Source organism: Bombyx mandarina, chromosome 24, assembly GCF_030267445.1.
Source record: "Bombyx mandarina strain Sakado chromosome 24, ASM3026744v2".
NCBI classification, from domain to species: domain Eukaryota; kingdom Metazoa; phylum Arthropoda; class Insecta; order Lepidoptera; family Bombycidae; genus Bombyx; species Bombyx mandarina.
This window is the reverse complement of record NC_143230.1, coordinates 5,052,656-5,070,258: the sequence shown is the minus strand read 5'-3', so window position 1 is coordinate 5,070,258 and position 17,603 is coordinate 5,052,656. Positions and strand designations below refer to the sequence as shown.

Below are 17,603 nucleotides of genomic sequence, written 5' to 3'. Positions count from 1 at the left end.
TTTGAGGAATTGTATGAACAAATGAATATGAATTTAGAATTTTAAGAAAACTTGCTAACAAGCAGTGTTGAAAATTAAAATAGTATTCTTACTCCGGCAATCCTGGTCATAATATTACATAAAGGTTATCAAATTAATGCATTATCATCTGTCCTTGAAATGGTTAATTGGTCGTTTGAAAGTTACGCGGAATCATTTCGTTACATTTAATTACATAGAAACAGGTCAAATTAGTGAAAGCGTGCAAAAAGCTAGCGATGACCACTAATCCTTGTTGGATTCCAGTTAGATTGCGGATAAACCCCGATAATTCTTGGAGATCACTACTGTTAAAAACGGACTTCAATTAGGGCTTTTTTTTTTTCAGTCAGGAGGAAATCGCCGGACTCCCACCCTCCACTGGGGATGGAGGGTGGGGCATGTCGGAGTCGAACCGACTAAAACCTCCTGTCGCTCAACAACCAACGTCCAACCCTCGCATGAGATCAATTAGGGCTAGGTTTTTCTCGTGAGCTATTGGTGCAGAAAACACACACACGGCACATTTAGCGTCTAAATAACGACTTAAAGGTTCTGTCGTCAACCGGTGGTACCTTCAGGCCATGGCAAATAAATGTTCAATCAAATTCGTAATGCCCGATTAATAATTAACTTTAATTTTCAATTGGTTTCTACAATGTGACACTTCAAAATGTCACACTTCAGGTGGCAATTGAGTTTAGTACAACAGCAACTGCTAATTTATTGGTGCGTACTTCCCTATCCTGGAGCCTCAACACTTTGCTTGCTTATAAAAGGTGGTTTTGATCAAAAATATCCTTCCGCTCTTTTCGATTAAACTGGTTAGCACGTGTAGCGCAAAGGCACGTTCGCCTCTTTTGGCATTACATTCGTTTGGCCCAAGCACATGTTTAAAACGCCAATGCAAAACACAATCCGTAATGCTCAGGTTTTTTTTTTTTTTTTTTTCCTACCTATGCTGATAGCCTTGAGAGGCTATTTCAGCTTCACCCTAACGTTAGTAGGTGAGCTCGCGGGGCTCAACCGGAGAGTTGCTAACACTGACCCTAGCAAGAGCAGTGCTTCGCAGAATCTACCACCGGATCGGAAACGCGACCCACTGAGAAGATCCGGCGAGAAACTCAGTGGGCTGTGTCTATGGGTTAGTTCGCTCGTCGAGCCCTTCGTCGCAAGCGACGGGTTCGACGAGGACGGTGACCGGTGCTTGTGGTGCCTAAAAGCACCGTTAATGGATCAGGAGGATCCGTAATGACGTGCTTTGGGCGACGTCGACGGTTTACCATTCGGTCTACTGGGTCGGGTATGTAATTTCCAGCGGCTACGATGAGAGGGTTCTTATGTCGTGCCGCCTTCTCAAAATGGCGCAGCGATGCCGACTGTAGATACTTACTAAAAGAGTCGAGCTCCAGGTCGTCGTGGAGATCCACATTCCTAAGGAACCAAGGCGCTCCGACGGCTATCCTGCAGAATCGTGATTGAATAACCTGAAGGGATTTCAAGTTGGTGCGGGCTGCGTGAGCGAACACTACGCTTGCATACGTCATGACGGGGCGTATACAAGTTTTGTAGAGAGTTACCTTATTGCGGAGGGACAGTTTGCTTCGACTACAAAGCATTGGATAGAGTCGTCCTAGAATAAACGCGGCGCGGTCGCGTACCGTTTTTATATGGGGACGGAATGTCATCCCTCTGTCGAGGGTGACGCCTAGATATTTGACCTTCGAGACCCACGGAATGGGCTGACCAAAGAGAGTGATGGGACTAACGGCGGAGGTGTTTGCGCGCCTACTACGGAGTGGGATGCTCGAAGTGATGTTCGGAGGGCGACCCCTTTTGAAGAGCACCGCTGCGCTTTTCGTGGGGTTGATGTCTATTCGCCACTTCCGGAACCACTGTCCCATGGTGGCTACTGCGATCTGGAGTCGCCGATGAAGCAGCGACATCTTCCTACACGAGTAGTAGATAGCCGTGTCATCGGCGAAGAGCGCTAGATGGGTCTCCGGAGACCGGGGTATATCATTGATATACAAACTAAATAATAACGGGGAGAGCGCGGAGCCTTGCGGGACTCCGGCGGTCAGTTGACGGGGACGAGAACGAGTTCCCTCTACTCGATATCGAAACGAACGGTTCGACAAGAAGTCTCGTATGATGAGCACGAGTCTGTCTGGCACTCCCATGTTGTACAGTTTATAAATTAAACCGTTGTGCCAGACTTTGTCGAACGCCTTCGCGATGTCGAAGAAGAGGGCGCCGGTCGGGATTTGTTTACGCCTATTTAGTCCTATCAGAATGTGCTCCGTGAGGCGGTGCACTTGTTGTACGCACGAGTGTTTAGAGCGGAATCCGAACTGTTCGTCAATGAGAATTTTGTTCGCGGTAACAAAATCCCAGAGGCGTTTCCTAAGGAGCCGTTCGTAAATTTTTCCTATCGTCGAGAGGAGACTAATCGGACGGTAACTAGAAGTTTCGTTTGTCGGTTTGCCCGGCTTATGTATACCGATAACGTCCGCTTCTTTCCACACCGCGGGAAAGATGCAGTGCGTCATAGCGGCATTTAAAATTGTAGCCAACATTGCTATCAGTTGGACTGGCAAAAATTTTAGCGTGCGGTTGTGGATGCCGTCGGAGCCGGGTGCCTTCCTAGGTTGGAGGTTGTGGATCGCGTCTCTAACTTCGTCAGTGGTAATGTGGGGTAACGCGTCCGAGGGCGGCAGGGAAGCTCTGCGCTCGACCTCCCTGTCGACTAACTCGGTGTGTTCGGGGTCCGCGTGTTGAGTGCTGGTGGTGCACTGCTCTTGCAGTGCATCGGCCAGCAGCTCAGCCTTGTCATCGTCATCGAATGCCGGTGGTTGGCCTGAAGGGCGTATGAGGGGAGGCATAGTAGCGGTAGTTTCGGATTTGAGAGTCCTAGCTAGTCGCCAGTATGCTTGGTGGGAGGGTGCGAGTTGTTCTAGATAACTATGCCAATTATCGTTACGCGCGTCGCTTAAGCGGGAGTGGACTTCGCGTTGTAGACGACGCATCCAAATCCGGTTTGAATGCGTGGGAAGACGATCGTAGGCCCGGATTGCCGCGTTCCTAACTCTTAAGAGATTCCTAAGATCGGGGGACAGTCTGATGCGGTGGAAGCTGTCCTCCACATCGACTTCTTTTGAAGATCTAATGATCGCGGAAGAGATGTGATCGGTAATGATGTTTATGGATTCGACGGTGTCCTCGGGGGATGGATTCGAATCCGGGCCGCAAGGGAGGATTGGCGGAGCGGCGTCGGCTAGGCACGTGCCCAGGTTATTCCAATCCACCATGGTCCTCGTAACAGTGACTGGGTTGTGAGGGCGACCGAGCTGCATAACGACAGGTCGGTGGTCTGAGTCGAGCTCTGACATTGCTTCGATGGAACGCAAGCGCAGAGTTACGTTCCTAAGCAATGCCAGGTCTATAGTGCTCGGACGGAGCGCGATGTTATACGGATAACATGTTGGAGTTGGGGGACCGACTATTTCAAAGGTGAGGTCGTCTATAAACGCGTCGAGACGCCTACCGTTGACGTTTGTACGATGGCAGTTCCACCTAGTGTGGTGGCAATTTAGATCGCCTGCCAGGATGACAGAGTCTCCCATGCCGAACAGTGACTCGATGTCACTGCTCAGAAGGGGCTTGTCCGGGGGGAGATAAACGGATGCGATGACGATCGGCTGGTGTCCCGTCAGCGAGATACGGCACACTGACGCCTCGATATGTAAGAGCGAGGGAGTATCGAGAGGGACAACGTGCAGGGCCCGTCTATAGTAAATGGCAGTCCCGCCTTTGGAGGCGGTGAGTCTGTCATTCCTAACCATGACGTAGTTCGCGACTTTCGGGTCGCGACGCGAGGGCTTCAGACAGGTTTCCTGCACTAATAGAATATCTACAAGATTATCGCGGAGGAATTCAAAAATTTGATCGCGTTGCCGCGCGAGTCCGTTAGCATTATAGAATGCTAACGTAAGGGAATACGGTTTTTCTCTACCTTTTTGCGCCATTGATTATCGGTAAAGATTTTATAACGTACGCGACACGGACTCGTAGACGTCCATGTGATCGAAAGCGGCCGCGAGCCGCTGTTCGGGGGTTACCGACCTACGTATCGCGTCTGCGAACGATCGCAGACGGTCGAAGTTGACTGCGGTGACGAAGTCACGCACGAGCGCAAAGTCGTTGACGGCAGAGGGTTGCGGGGGACGGAACGCGGGCGCGGGGCGAGGTGCGAGCAGGGGCTGGGGCGCGGGGCGTGTCACGAGCGGGGGCGGGGGTGCGGTTTCCGTTCCCGCCTTCGTATACGGCAGCGGTTTTTTCCACGCCGACACCGTGGGAACTGCAGCCGGCACGAAGGCGGGTTTCGGCACTGAAGGCGCCGAAGTCTTTGGGCCGACGGTTCGGGGGGCTGGGTGGGTCGGACGTTTTCGCGGAGCCCTAGGACATCCACGGTAGTTCGCGGGGTGCCCTTGCTTAAGGCATAGGACACAGCTTGGAGGTTCGGTCGCGGTTTCCCTAACACGCGAGCAATCTAGTGTGGCGTGGTCGCCGAGGCACTTTACGCAGCGGGGGCGCGCGTGGCAATTACGAGCCGAGTGGCCGTAAAGCTGGCATCTGTAGCACTGCCCGGGAGTGCCACGTCTATGGGGGGCTTCAATTGAGATCCCGGATAGGCCGCAAATTGTCGTGAGACATGCGATCTTCTTTTTGGCCTCCGGGGTGGGTTCTAGCGCTACTAGAATCATGTTGTAGGGCTGTTTGCCCCGCCCACTGTGCATCCGGTGCACACTAACTAGCGGGAGGGACTGAGCGGTCAGATCCTCCTTAATGTACTCGATATCTAGCTCTTTTGGGACTCCGCGTATTACTACGCGGAGCTCGCGGTCCTCCTGAAGAGCATAGGTGTGAAAACCTATGTTCTCCTTTCGGAGGTATGAAGAGAGGGCCCTATGGTCGCCCGGCGTTGCGACCTTTATCTGAATCCCATGCGCGACGTTACGCACATGGGTATAATTAAATTTATTTGCCTGAAGGGCCTGGGAAACGCGGTTCCACGCAGTTTTTTCCTGGAGAATCAGCGGGGGCGGGGCAGCTACTTTAGGAGCGGGCGCGGGTTTGGGACGCGGCGGTGGGGTTACACGGCGAGCGGAGTCCGACTCCGGTGTCACGACTACCTGCGGGCGGGAGGCGGTCGCGGATTTAGTCTGCTTCGTCGTGGAGCTCCGGGACTCCACGGCGCGAGTACGCTTTTTACCGCGCGTTACGGTTTGGAACCCATCCGAAGTTCCAGGCTGAGGGCTTGACGCGGATTCGAAATCCATCTCTGATTCGGTATCGGAGCCTGAACTCGAAACGATCGAGGTCGCGACGGACGAAACGCGCGATGACGTAGTCGACGCGGGCGCGGGGGTGGGGGTAGCGTTAGGCGCTTCGTGAGTCGCTACGTCGGAACGTGCGCTCGAACTTGACGCGGCGGCGGGGGGCGCGCGGCGTGCCTCCGAGGCACGTTTGAAGTACGCGGCGACGGACGCGGGGGGGGGAGGGATTGCCACGGGCGGCCCTAAACTCTAGGTACTCGGCCCTAATTGACGGGTACCTATCCCGGAGGAACCCGACAATATCACTAGCACAATCTTCTTCCATTTTTCGGTCTTCTTGCCCGGGGGGGGCGGCCCCGGGACTTTTGTTGAACTCGCCGAAAGGCGTGGCCCCGGATAGGATTTGTAACCCCCCTGTGCTGCAGGACAGCAAGGAGCAGGGGGGGGGAATGCCTATGCCGTGAAAACGGCAATCGGCGGGGAAAAGGAAAGGAACCCGCTCGGGCTGTATAGTGCTACAGCAGGCAGAATCGCGAGCGGGGGTCTAGTCTTGAAAAATACTGTTGTTTTGGGAAGGGTTAGGAAATCGCTAGCCTGTGAGTGCCATAGGAAGCCTGAACGTAGCGATTGGTTTTGCCTTGAAAAAGGCAGTTGGTAAGGGTGGGTTCGCGGTTACAAAACTTTAGCGCACAAAAATGGACTCCGAGACGCAAATCGCAAGCGACCAACGGATCGGCACGTCCGCACTACCGAATTGTACGCACGATGTATTCACGGTCACTACACTGTCGAGCACAACTGTGAGTTCAGAGACGCAGCTCGCAAGCGGGCCACGGATCGGAAAGCACGTCCGCGCACGACCGAGTCGTGAGCGAGAATGGATGCTCAGGTCTACGCGCCGAAAGCTATTAGCAAGGTCGACCTTGACAGTACCGCGATCCGTGATAAGGATTGGTCTGATTTACGACCTTCTTTACTGGTAAGCCCATTACAGGGTTTTGTTCAACCGTAAAAGGGTTGATAATGTGTGTGAAAATTTGTTTAAATCGGTTTTACATAAAATCAGATAAAAGGGTATATAAACCCTGCTTCATGATCAAAATACGCCTTGCTACTAAACATTACTCAATGAATGGGAGAATACGGGGTTACTAATCCGTATTATTATTGCCCGGGAAATATGACAGGTAGAGGTACATAGTTAGGTACTAAAAATGTTTTAATCGCTCAAGAATTACGACGAGAACTATTTGTCGGCAAATAACTCTTGCCGTCTTTACAAAAATTCATTTTGTAATTTTGAGTGATTTTAGTGAGCATTGTAAGTCCACACTGGTAGGTACCAGCAACCTGATTCTATCGCCAATCTGTCAAGCGTGCCTCTTTGATGGATGGTATATTGATTGTGTTTTCGCCCACTTAAATCCCAATAGCCTTGAGGGGTTATTCTGGTTTCACATTGATTGATGGTTGACCTCACGGGGTTTGGTCTGAAAGACGTTGCTAGCATCGGCACTAGCTTGGATGAATCTACCACCGGCATGCTATGCTTCGACCACATACAGCAAGGTGGGTAGCGACAATTCCATTGTAGCACTAAGACTTAACACTAAGCGAACACTGTATTGATCTCCCCATTTAAGTAATAAAGAAAGAAACTAGTAGGTTAATTTAAATAGACAACAGATTTGATTTGAAGTCGTCGTGGCCTAAAGGATAAAACGTCCTGTGCATACGTGTTGGGCGATGCACCGGTGTTCGAATCCCGCAGGCGGGTACCAATTTTTCTAATGAAATACGTACTCAACAAATGTTTACGATTGACTTCCACGGTGAAGGAATAACATCGTGTAATAGAAATCAAACCCGCAAAATTATAATTTGTGTAATTACTGGTGGTAGGACCTCTTGTGAGTCCGCGCGGGTAGGTACCGCCGCCCCGCCTATTTCTGCCGTGAAGCAGTAATGCATTTCGGTCTGAAGGGTAGGGCAGCCGTTGTAACTATACTGAGATCTTAGAACTTATATCTCAAGGTGGGTGACGCATTTACGTTGTAGATGTCTATGGGTTCCAGTAACCACTTAACACCAGGTGGGCTGTGAGCTCGTTCGCCCATATAAGCAATAAAAAAAAAAAGATTTCATTTTTCTATGAAGTAGACTGCGACATCCCTATCCGAAAATTGACCATTTGTTATTTATGATAAATGAAAAGCTTGTGGGTCAGCCAAGTCAAAAGAATCATTCTTCACTATTTATACGGACTTATAGGGTAGGTACTTGCTGGCTTTTTATTGGAATTGGAACGAGGTTTTGTGAACGCCGGCACTCAATTCAGAATGTATCGCATCGCTGTTTTACGGCTGGAAAAAGCAGCGCATATAGGGCGAAATCTAAGTGGATTTTAACTTTAAAATTTTAATTTCAGAAAAGCGCTCGAAGCATCTGTCATCTGTCATCAATGTCTGACTTTGACATTCGTTTTCGTTTTTAAAATAAATCTAGCGTGCCAGTTTGAACTAACTATACCGATCTTCCTACATACATAATATATTCATCTCTGTCAAACACTAAATTATATAGAGGTTACGACCTTTGCACGAAAGAGATGGTTCTTAACCTTCCGCAAGGAAGATACAGGCGAGGCGTATCAGATCTCGTTCAGCGTCTAGTTTTAAAACCATATTGAGTACCGGTAGTGTTAGGACGTGTTACGTGGACTGTAATGTTCCACCCATTTCTTCCTCGAAGCAGCTATGGGTTTCGGTCAGTATTTGTAAAATACCTATCAAAAATACGCTGCAGTGTTTGGCTTTATTGAAATGAAGGCTATCACTATGATTCACCTGTCCTTCTCCCAGTCACCTGGGGTCGGCGCAACATGCTTTCTCCTTCCATATTCCTCTGTCATATACCATTTCTTCGCTCACTCCACTCTTACACATATCGTCTTTCACGCAATCCATCCATTTTTTCTTAGGACTACCCTTTTCTCTTCCTTTAAAGCTTTCCATTGCCATCCATTCAATTCCATCCTTCATTGAAATGGCCGGTATATATTAGTATTCAAATCAGGAATCCATCGTGCCGAAAATAGCAGTCCTTAAATTGATTTTTATGACGCATTGAAGGGTGCTTGATGGTAGATTAGACATCGAACAAATTATCTTGAAGGGAAATTAGCATCGTGTGGCCCTTTGTCCGCTGTATCGATCGATCTTTTCGTTGGAATAGGCTGTTTTTATCAAGAATTTGCACCTTCATAATAGACAATGATGTGTGACTTTGCTATATTTTTTAGGTGGTTTTGTGGAATCGCTGATATTTTATTATTATTTTTTATTGCTTTGATGGGTGGACGAGCTCACAGCCCACCTGGTGTTAAGTGGTTACTGGTGCCCATAGAGATCTACGACGTAAATGCGCGACCCACCTTGAGATATCAGTTCTAAGGTCTCAGTATAGTTACAACGGCTACCCCGCCCTTCAAACCGAAACGCATTACTGCTTCACGGCAGAAATAGGCGGGGTGGTGGTACTTTCCCGCGTGGACTCATAAGAGGTTCTACCACCAGTAACCACCAGTACCATTTGTCTTTGTAGTTAAAGGTGCGTTTTATTTGTTATTAGCATCAAGAGTTTGATGTTTTTAATTGAATTTCAATTAAGTTTACTCCATTCAAATAGCTGAAGTAGTATTTGGTAATGGTTATGATATTTTTTTACAAATTTTAAACTTTAAATGGCTCTCCTGTATAGTTGCAAAAAAGTCCCTTAAACCAAATATCCTTTGAAGTCGTCGTGGCCTTACGGATAAGACGTCCGGTGCATTCGTGTTGAGCGATGCACCGATGTTCGAATCTCAGGCGGGTACCAATTTTTCTAATAAAATACGTACTCAACAAATGTTCACGATCGATTTCCACGGTGAAGGAATAACATCGTGTAATAAAAATGAAACCCGCAAAATTATAATTTGCGTAATTACTGGTGGTAGGACCTCTTGAATCCGCGCGGGTGGATACCGCCACCCCGCCTATTTCTGCCGTAAAGCAATAATGCGTTTCGGTTTGAAGGGTGGGGCAGCCGTTGTAACTATACTTGAGACCTTAGAACTTATATCTCAAGGTGGGTTGCGCAATTTACGTTGTGGATGTCTATGGGCTCCAGTAACCACTTAACACCAGGTGGGCTGTGAGCTCGTCCACCCATCAAAGCAATAAAAAAAAATAAAAATTTCTCGATATTTATTATCAGTTAGAGTAGATATTATCATGATGTTTCACCGTGTTTGGTCTTATTGCAATATCCAAACTAATATATAAATCTACAGTGGTTTTTACGGATGTTCCGTTATAACTACTGAACCATGCATTCGATTGACTTGAACCTTGGTATCCATGTAGAAAATACACGTACTTAATGGATAGGCTAATATTTATATGAGTGTTGAACTCCCTAATAATAATGACAATAAAAAACAATGTTAATTTTAAATGCCCAGCGAAGCGGGCGAGTACAGCTAGTAGCTCTATATAGCTCAATGTTTTGATTCAGAGTATTAAGCGGTAGGCAGAGGCTTGGCTCTGCCCCTGGTATTGCTGAAGTCCATGGGCGACGGTAACCACTCACCATTAGGTGGGCCGTATGCTCGTCTGCCTACAAGGGCAATTAAAAAAAGATGTGTGGTGTCGTGGGACACCGGATAGGAACGAAGTTCCTTATAATAAAAATATCAATTTTAAGTTCTATTCTAGCTATAAAGAAAATAAAACTGGAGGTTTCGCAACAACCCACGGTCATTCGGTAACGTGCGAACTTATTGTGGTACACTTCATTCACGGCTGTTTGCATAAGAGTTGGTGTATTGCGCAAACGAACGCTCTGAGATCGTGGTCAATGAATGATAAAAAAGTATGTTATTTTTGTACGTTATTACAAAGTTAAGTCGTACACTGTGTACATTACTAATAAAAATCTTACGTTACGGACGTTTTTTCTCGGTTCGGGTACTCCTCCGCATCATCCCATAAGGAACTTCGTTCCAAAAAAACCTAATCTCTCAAGGTCGATAATATACATGATGTCCTTTGCGTTTGGCTATTTCCATCCCCCATGCATTTAAAAAGAAAGTATTGTTTTAAAATAGCTCGCATTACGTTTGCAGAACTGTGCCACGCCGCAACCAAGATTCAGGCTTCGTTCCGAGGCCACCAGGCGCGGAAGGAGACTCAAGCCCAAAAGGAAAAGGAAAAGCAAGATAAGGTGTGTTTTGAAGTTTTTAGAGAGAGAGAGAGAACAATTTACATGCACACCAAAACACAATTTTCTTTTTATTGCTTAGTATGGTGGACGAGCTCACAGCCCACCTGGTGTTAAGTGGTTACCGGAGCCCATAGACATCTACAACGTAAATGCGGCACACACCTTGAGATATGAGTTCTAAGGTCTCAGTATAGTTACAACGGCTGCCCCACTCTTCAAACCGAAACGCATTACTGCTTCTCGGCAGAAATAGGCAGGGTGGTGGTACCTACCCGCGCGGACTCACAAGATGTCATACCACCAGTAAAATACAGTGGTGTTCGGAACTTGTACATATAATATGTATATGCAAGGCTATCTTGGAAATGTCGTTGGGAAGATTCAGGCATTTATCTAATATAATTTTACGGTAATTTCAGGAGGACATCGAGAAAATAGATCTGACCGATCCTGATTTGAACAAAGCCGCGACGAAGATCCAGGCCTCCTTCCGCGGTCACAAAGTGCGCAAGGACGTCCCGAACTAAGGCGACCACGCTTCGGTTCGTAACGGGACACCCCTTGCGTTTGTATGCATTCGAGAATTTCGTTCAATCTAAACTATAGTTTTATCATTTAATAACATTTCATTTTGTCCATTAATCCTAGTTTTTAAATCACTAATTAGTTTTAAAATTGATTGATACCCGTTTTAAATTTTAATTAATTACTTTGCTAACGATATTAGCAGGCATACTGTTGGATCTGTGTCATGAATTTTGTTCCGTAGATTGGCGTTGAAAATCTTTTTGCAGTTAATGAAATGGTTATACACAACGGTATTAAGCGCGTCTCTCAATCAAGAGGTTTCTGTGTTGATACAGATCAAGATCCACTAGTAGGACGTTGTTTTCTTTGCTAACTATTGCATTTTAGCCGATAACTCGTACCTTACCTAACACCTTGGCTGTTGCTAGTAAAATCATAAACCTTCTGATGAGGCGGCTGATCGAAATACGCCCCCAAAGATATTTCCATCACTGCGTGGCAAGTCCTTCTCGATCCACCAACACTAGGGTTAGATTAAGATACTATAACTTTGCGAAAACGGTAATACAATTTAGTTACAATAATCACTACATAGTATAAAACAAAGTCGCTTTCTCTGTCCCCATATCCCTATGTATGCTTAAATCTTTAAAACTACGCAACGGATTTTGATGCGGTTTTTTTAATAGTTAGAGTGATTGAAGAGTAAGGTTTATATGTATAATAATATCCATTAAATAGTGGAGAAATCAATAATAAATTACAGTTTCCGAAGCGAAGCGAGGGCGGATCGCTAGTTGTTGTATAAAACTCTTAACACTTGAAATAATCGGTCCGCATCATCGAGAGGGTCATGATTACTATCATCCGCACCAGCTAAAAGAACCGCGGCGGTTCGATAAAGGCTTGTTTCGCAGTGAAGGTGTTGCTTAACTTAAATTTAAGAAGAACGTTACTCTTAAATCTCAATATGCATCTCAAATGCATACAAAACAGCGACCATATTTATATGTATTAGTCACAGCTGTGTAATCTTTTAAGGTAATGTCAATTTTAAACTGGAATTAAAACGGTATGATTAGAATGGTTGCGTCAATTCACGTTCGAGGGCTAGGATGGCGCACTGCAGGCAGAAATAACATAGGATTTTATTTAGACATAAATAAATCACTGATAAATGTATTTCTTAAATCACGATTATTTTCTTTCATCATTAAATTTGATATTGAAATGGTGATAAAACTCAAAAAAAAAAAAAAAAATTTGGGAATTGGACTTACAAATATCACCATCCGTGTTCAATTGAAATGGATTGACGTAAGCCATAAATTAGGGAATCGATGTTACAAAAAAAAAAGAATGTTTATCCCCTTTTTTTTCTTACGAATAATTGTCACCCTGTTTTAAGTAACTCGAAACGATCACTCAGTGGGACGCGGTCAGATTCTTAATCGAAATAGTGTTGTAATTATCGATTGTAATTGTATAGATAATATGATTGTAATAGATAATAATAAAATGATGAATTTCTTTAAATATATTTTAATATTGTAACACTTGCTTTGTGCGTCTATTTACACTACATCTGTCGCCCATAACAAGAGTTATAACAATATCTGTTTTGGGTACCTGATTAAGCTCGTATTCACCTAAGTCAATCGGCTTAGTGAAAACTAATCTTCTACTTTCTATATTATAATTATTATCTATCTATATATATATAAAAATGAATTGCTGTTCGTTAGTCTCGCTAAAACTCGAGAACGGCTGGACCGATATGGATAATTTTGGTCTTGAATTATTCGTGGAAGTCCAGAGAAGGTTTAAAAGGTAGATAAATATGAAAAGTGCTCGGAATTATATAAAAACAATTTTGTTTTTCCTTTGATGTGTCGGACGGATTCCTTTTGTTTTTTTTTCGATTTTATTTATCGATTGAGGCACTACGAAGTCTGCCGGGTCAGCTAGTCTTTAATAAAGCTTTGCGTCTAAGAAATTATCTAAGTTTGAATATAATGAAAGAAATAAAAGGTTTGACTTTTTGTTAATATCATAAATATTTCAAATATTATACATACGTCTCACTTAAGGTTTACCGTCACATCTCAATAACTGTCTCTATATACCTTAAAAATAGTGGAGAGATAAAATTCCTTCCCTTAAATTTTAATTTTCATGTTATTAGAGTCGTTAGAAATATAGTCTCCCAAATACGTGGTAGGAAGCGCATAAAAATAACTCATTTAATGTTAATGTTCTACTCAATATATTTTTCCCTCTGAGTGATCGAATATTTTTCTAAAACCAAAACATTCCAAGACTTGCTTGTTGAATTATGTAAGTATTTGTTTTTAAAATAGCATTTAAGATTCACGGGTATCTATGTTACTGTTACTATTGAAGGCCAAAACCTTATTTGATTGTTATTTTAAACCTATGTCTCTATATAACTATCGGATATTGAAGTTCTTCAGAATCGGTTGACAGTTTATTAACAGTGCTAATAGCCTAGCTGTTGTCTCAACCAAATAACAAAGGTTTCGTTTGCATGTAATTAATGTAAGATTGATTTTAATTTATTTCAATAAAAATATTTTCACGTCATATCTTGATACAAGGTTTACTCCCAGCATAGATACGGATGTAGTAGGTTGAAAAGAATATTCATTAAAAATGCCTACGGATGCAATATATTAATCTCATTATATTATTATTATATTCAATAATTAATTATAATCATTTGAACACAAAAAAAATTTCGCTGTCATTTCCCTGTGAATTACCATCGTATTTATTGTTTAAGAATTTTTAATATTAAATAAATATTTAATATTCGCCTATATCTTCGATGTGTTTTTATTTATTTATAATGAATTCAGTTGCGTAAATCAGCGAAGGTTATTCGACAGAGAACTAAAGCCATCACATGAAGTCGTCGTGGCCTAAAGGATAAGACGTCCGGTACATTAGTGTTGACCGATGCACCAAACAACGTACCAATTTTTCTAATGAAATACGTACTCAACAAATGTTCACTATTGACTTCCGCGGTGAAGGAATAACATCTTGTAATAAAAATCAAACCCGCAAAATTATAATTTCCGTAATTACTGGTGGTAGGACGTCTTGTGAGTCCGCGCGGGTAGGTACCACCACCCTGCCTATTTCTGCCGTGAAGCAGTAATGCGTTTCGGTTTGAAGGGCGGGGCAGCCGTTGTACCTATACTTGAGACCTTAGAACTTATATCTCAAGGTGGATGGCGGCATTTACGTTGTAGATGTCTATAGGCTCCGGTAATCACTAAACACCAGGTGGGCTTTGAGCTCGTCCACCCATCTATGCAATAAAAAATTTATTAAAAAAGTAATGTCATCTAACTCTGTATATATTATCGAATTCATTTAGCAAGTAAATAAATAAATATTTGAATACCGAAATAATAATAAATACGGAATCGTAATATTAAAGTGAGGGCACATTAATATGTACTAGAGGTCCCGCAGTAGTCGAAATTCGACTATAATTAATTGGAATTGTAAGTTTGTACACTATTATGATTCTATTTTATACTTCTATAATCACAAATTTCGCCAAGACTACACTATAAAAAATATTAGCAAAGACAAACCATATTCTATTCTGAATTTGACAACAGACGTCAAGAACAAAAGTTTGACAATAAATAGTGTGCATGCGTGTGTGCATCAAATACATGGTATGTAGTGTGTGTAATGTTTTCTTTATTGATTTAATGTATCTGTTATGCATTATTTTAAAAAAATATTAGCATTGTACACTTATTCTCTATATTCTCTATAAGTGTGGAAAATTTCATACTCCTCCGTCCGCGCAATTTTCGTAAAAAGGGATACAAAGTTTTTGCTTCACGTATTAATATATAGATATATTCTAAAAGCAGGCACCTATATATTTTTTGTTATATAACGCATATGTCTAAATCTGTCCATTAACATAATTGAATTGTTAATTTTATGATTCGCGCAACATATTCCAGATGTTACTATTATCTGTTGTGTTCACTGCTGTTCGAACCATTTCTACATTTCTTTATTACTATCTCTGTATACTTCCATTTACTTTTAACTTTCGCATTACTATTTGTATTTTTATATCCTTCGTCGCTACTGCACGCGTCACTATTGATGAAGCTATGCTTTTCTTTATTACAATCATAACTAGGGATTGCTTCTTGTGGGTAAATTTTACACCAATACTTAAATGGATTTGTGTTGTCTGTATTGCAGGAGTATGGATTGTGTTTTACCCATAAATTAGGAAGCTCAGAAATGTATTGACAAGCGAACGGGCTATAGATTTTGTCAGCTTTTGGTGTAGTATATGTTGGTATAAAATTATTTATAATCGGTACTTCATGAATTTCTTCGTAACTGCTCTTATTTATAATGATGGTTTCGTCACCTGAAAGAGTTAGTAAATTAGTAAAAATCCACTTACTATACCTATTACAAATCTTTTTACTTCTCTATCTTCTATATACATAAAAATGAATTGCTGTTCGTTAGTCTCGTTAAAAATCGAGAACGGCTGGACCGATTTGGCAAATTTTGGTCTTGAATCATTTGTGAAAGTCCAGAGAAGGTTTAAAAGGTATAGATAGATAAATATGAAAATGCTCGGAATTAAATAAAAATAACAATTTTGTTTTCCATTTGATATGTCCTCCGTCGGACTGATTCCTTTTGTTTGTTTTAAGTTTATTTTATACAAAAGTTTAGGTCTTTTATTTATCGATTGAGGCACTACAAAGTCTGCCGGGTCAGCTAGTAATCAATAGTTATTAACTTTTATTAAGTTAGTCGTATCCGAAAAATTCTTCGAGACATGATTATGATATCTAATAACGCTTATTATTACTCGTATTCCAATTACTTAAAATGATTGAATCACAACCAATGAGTTCTACAATAAGGGTCGCCATTCCTATATTTTTCTGATAATATCTTAATGCTTAGTACACTTACTGTTTGCCTTCAAAATTTGTCCTATCTCAGAATCAATTAATTGATTCTTATGTTCTGATTTTAGATTTGACAAATATTTATTTGACATTAGATTTAACAAATTATTTTCCATTTTATTATTAGTATTAATAGCAGTAGCATTACTTTTCAACATTTGTAAGGTAACATTTTCTTTTAGCTCACATCCTAAATTAATTGTTGGTTTAACGGTATTGGAGTCCATTTTAATTGGAGTCCCTGAAATTATTGGCGTAACTTTGTTCTGATCATATGCTATTTTATCTACTCTCATTTGGGATTTTGGTTTTTGCAATTGTTTCTCTGTGTTTATCTTAATGTTTCTCTCCACTGTTTGTTTGGTACCTTCCAAATTGTTTACTTGAGATCTATTCTGAGTTTGTAGACGATTTTTACTATCGGTTGTTTGCTTGTGGTCATTTTTGCTAACGGCTTCATCATTTTCTCTTTTCATAGATTCCTTCACTTTCAATTTTTCATTGTCAAATTCTGTAGCTGTAAGTATGTTTTCTATTGGCTTGGCACGCTGTATTAAACCTTTTGGACTATGGACTGATGTATTAGTATCGCTTTTTAGATATGAAGCTTTGACAACGTACAGAACATCAGGCTTAACGCTTATATTAGACTTAACTTCTTCTGCTTGATTATTAGGTTCAGATTCATTCTTCACCTTGCGGTCTTGATTCTGTTTTTCGAATGCTGATATGAGCGAACCTACGACTGGAATAGATGTTTCGACTACAGCTTTAGTACTATCATTCCTTGGCTGGATTTTTGGAACTAAAACCGGCATAAAACACCTCGCAGCTATTTTTTCTCTTTTTTGTCTGGATTTCATAGTGTTGGTTTGTCCGTTATATGAAATATACTCCAACTCGCTCTGAAAAAGTAATCAAATATTAACTAGTAAATTCAAATCATTGGCGACTTCTTCAAAATAAGTCTAGTAATATGGAGATGGATGATACTATTAAGAGAATAATGAAGTGAGTAGGAAGATATTGGTATTTAAGATGGTAAAGAACAGACGAAAAGACAAGGCACACGAATATTTTTTTTATTGCTTAGATGAGTGGACGAGCTCACAGCACACCTGGTGTTAAGTGATTACTGGAGCCCATAGACATCTACGACGTAAATGCGCCACCTTGAGATATCAGTTCTATGGTCTCAAGTATAGTTACAACGGCTGCCCCACTCTTCAAACCGAAACGCATTACTTACTGCTTCACGGCAATAAAAACCGATAAATTATAATAACAAAGAAGTATTCACTTTGCCACAAAATTAACTACGATTCGCCTCACATTGAAAGAAATCGTAAGGACTTTGATTTTTACTATCTTTAGTTCAAGATTACAACGGAAACTTTGTTTAAATTCAATTAAGTATTAGGAGTCGAATGATACAAAGTCTGACTCGTTCAGC

At 42.3% G+C, this 17,603-nt stretch overlaps 1 protein-coding gene across 1 annotated transcript in view; it reads left to right on the top strand.

The window, feature by feature from the left end:
• LOC114246690 (uncharacterized) overlaps positions 1–13,992 on the top strand; it is a 120,693-nt gene extending 106,701 nt beyond the window's left edge. Inside the window, exons 4-5 of the mRNA XM_028179360.2 lie at positions 10,525–10,622; positions 11,042–13,992. Coding sequence (XP_028035161.2) covers positions 10,525–10,622; positions 11,042–11,149 — 206 coding nt within the window. The 3' untranslated portion in view covers positions 11,150–13,992. The remainder of the gene's footprint in view (positions 1–10,524; positions 10,623–11,041) is intronic.
• The last annotated feature ends 3,611 nt before the right edge of the window (positions 13,993–17,603 follow it).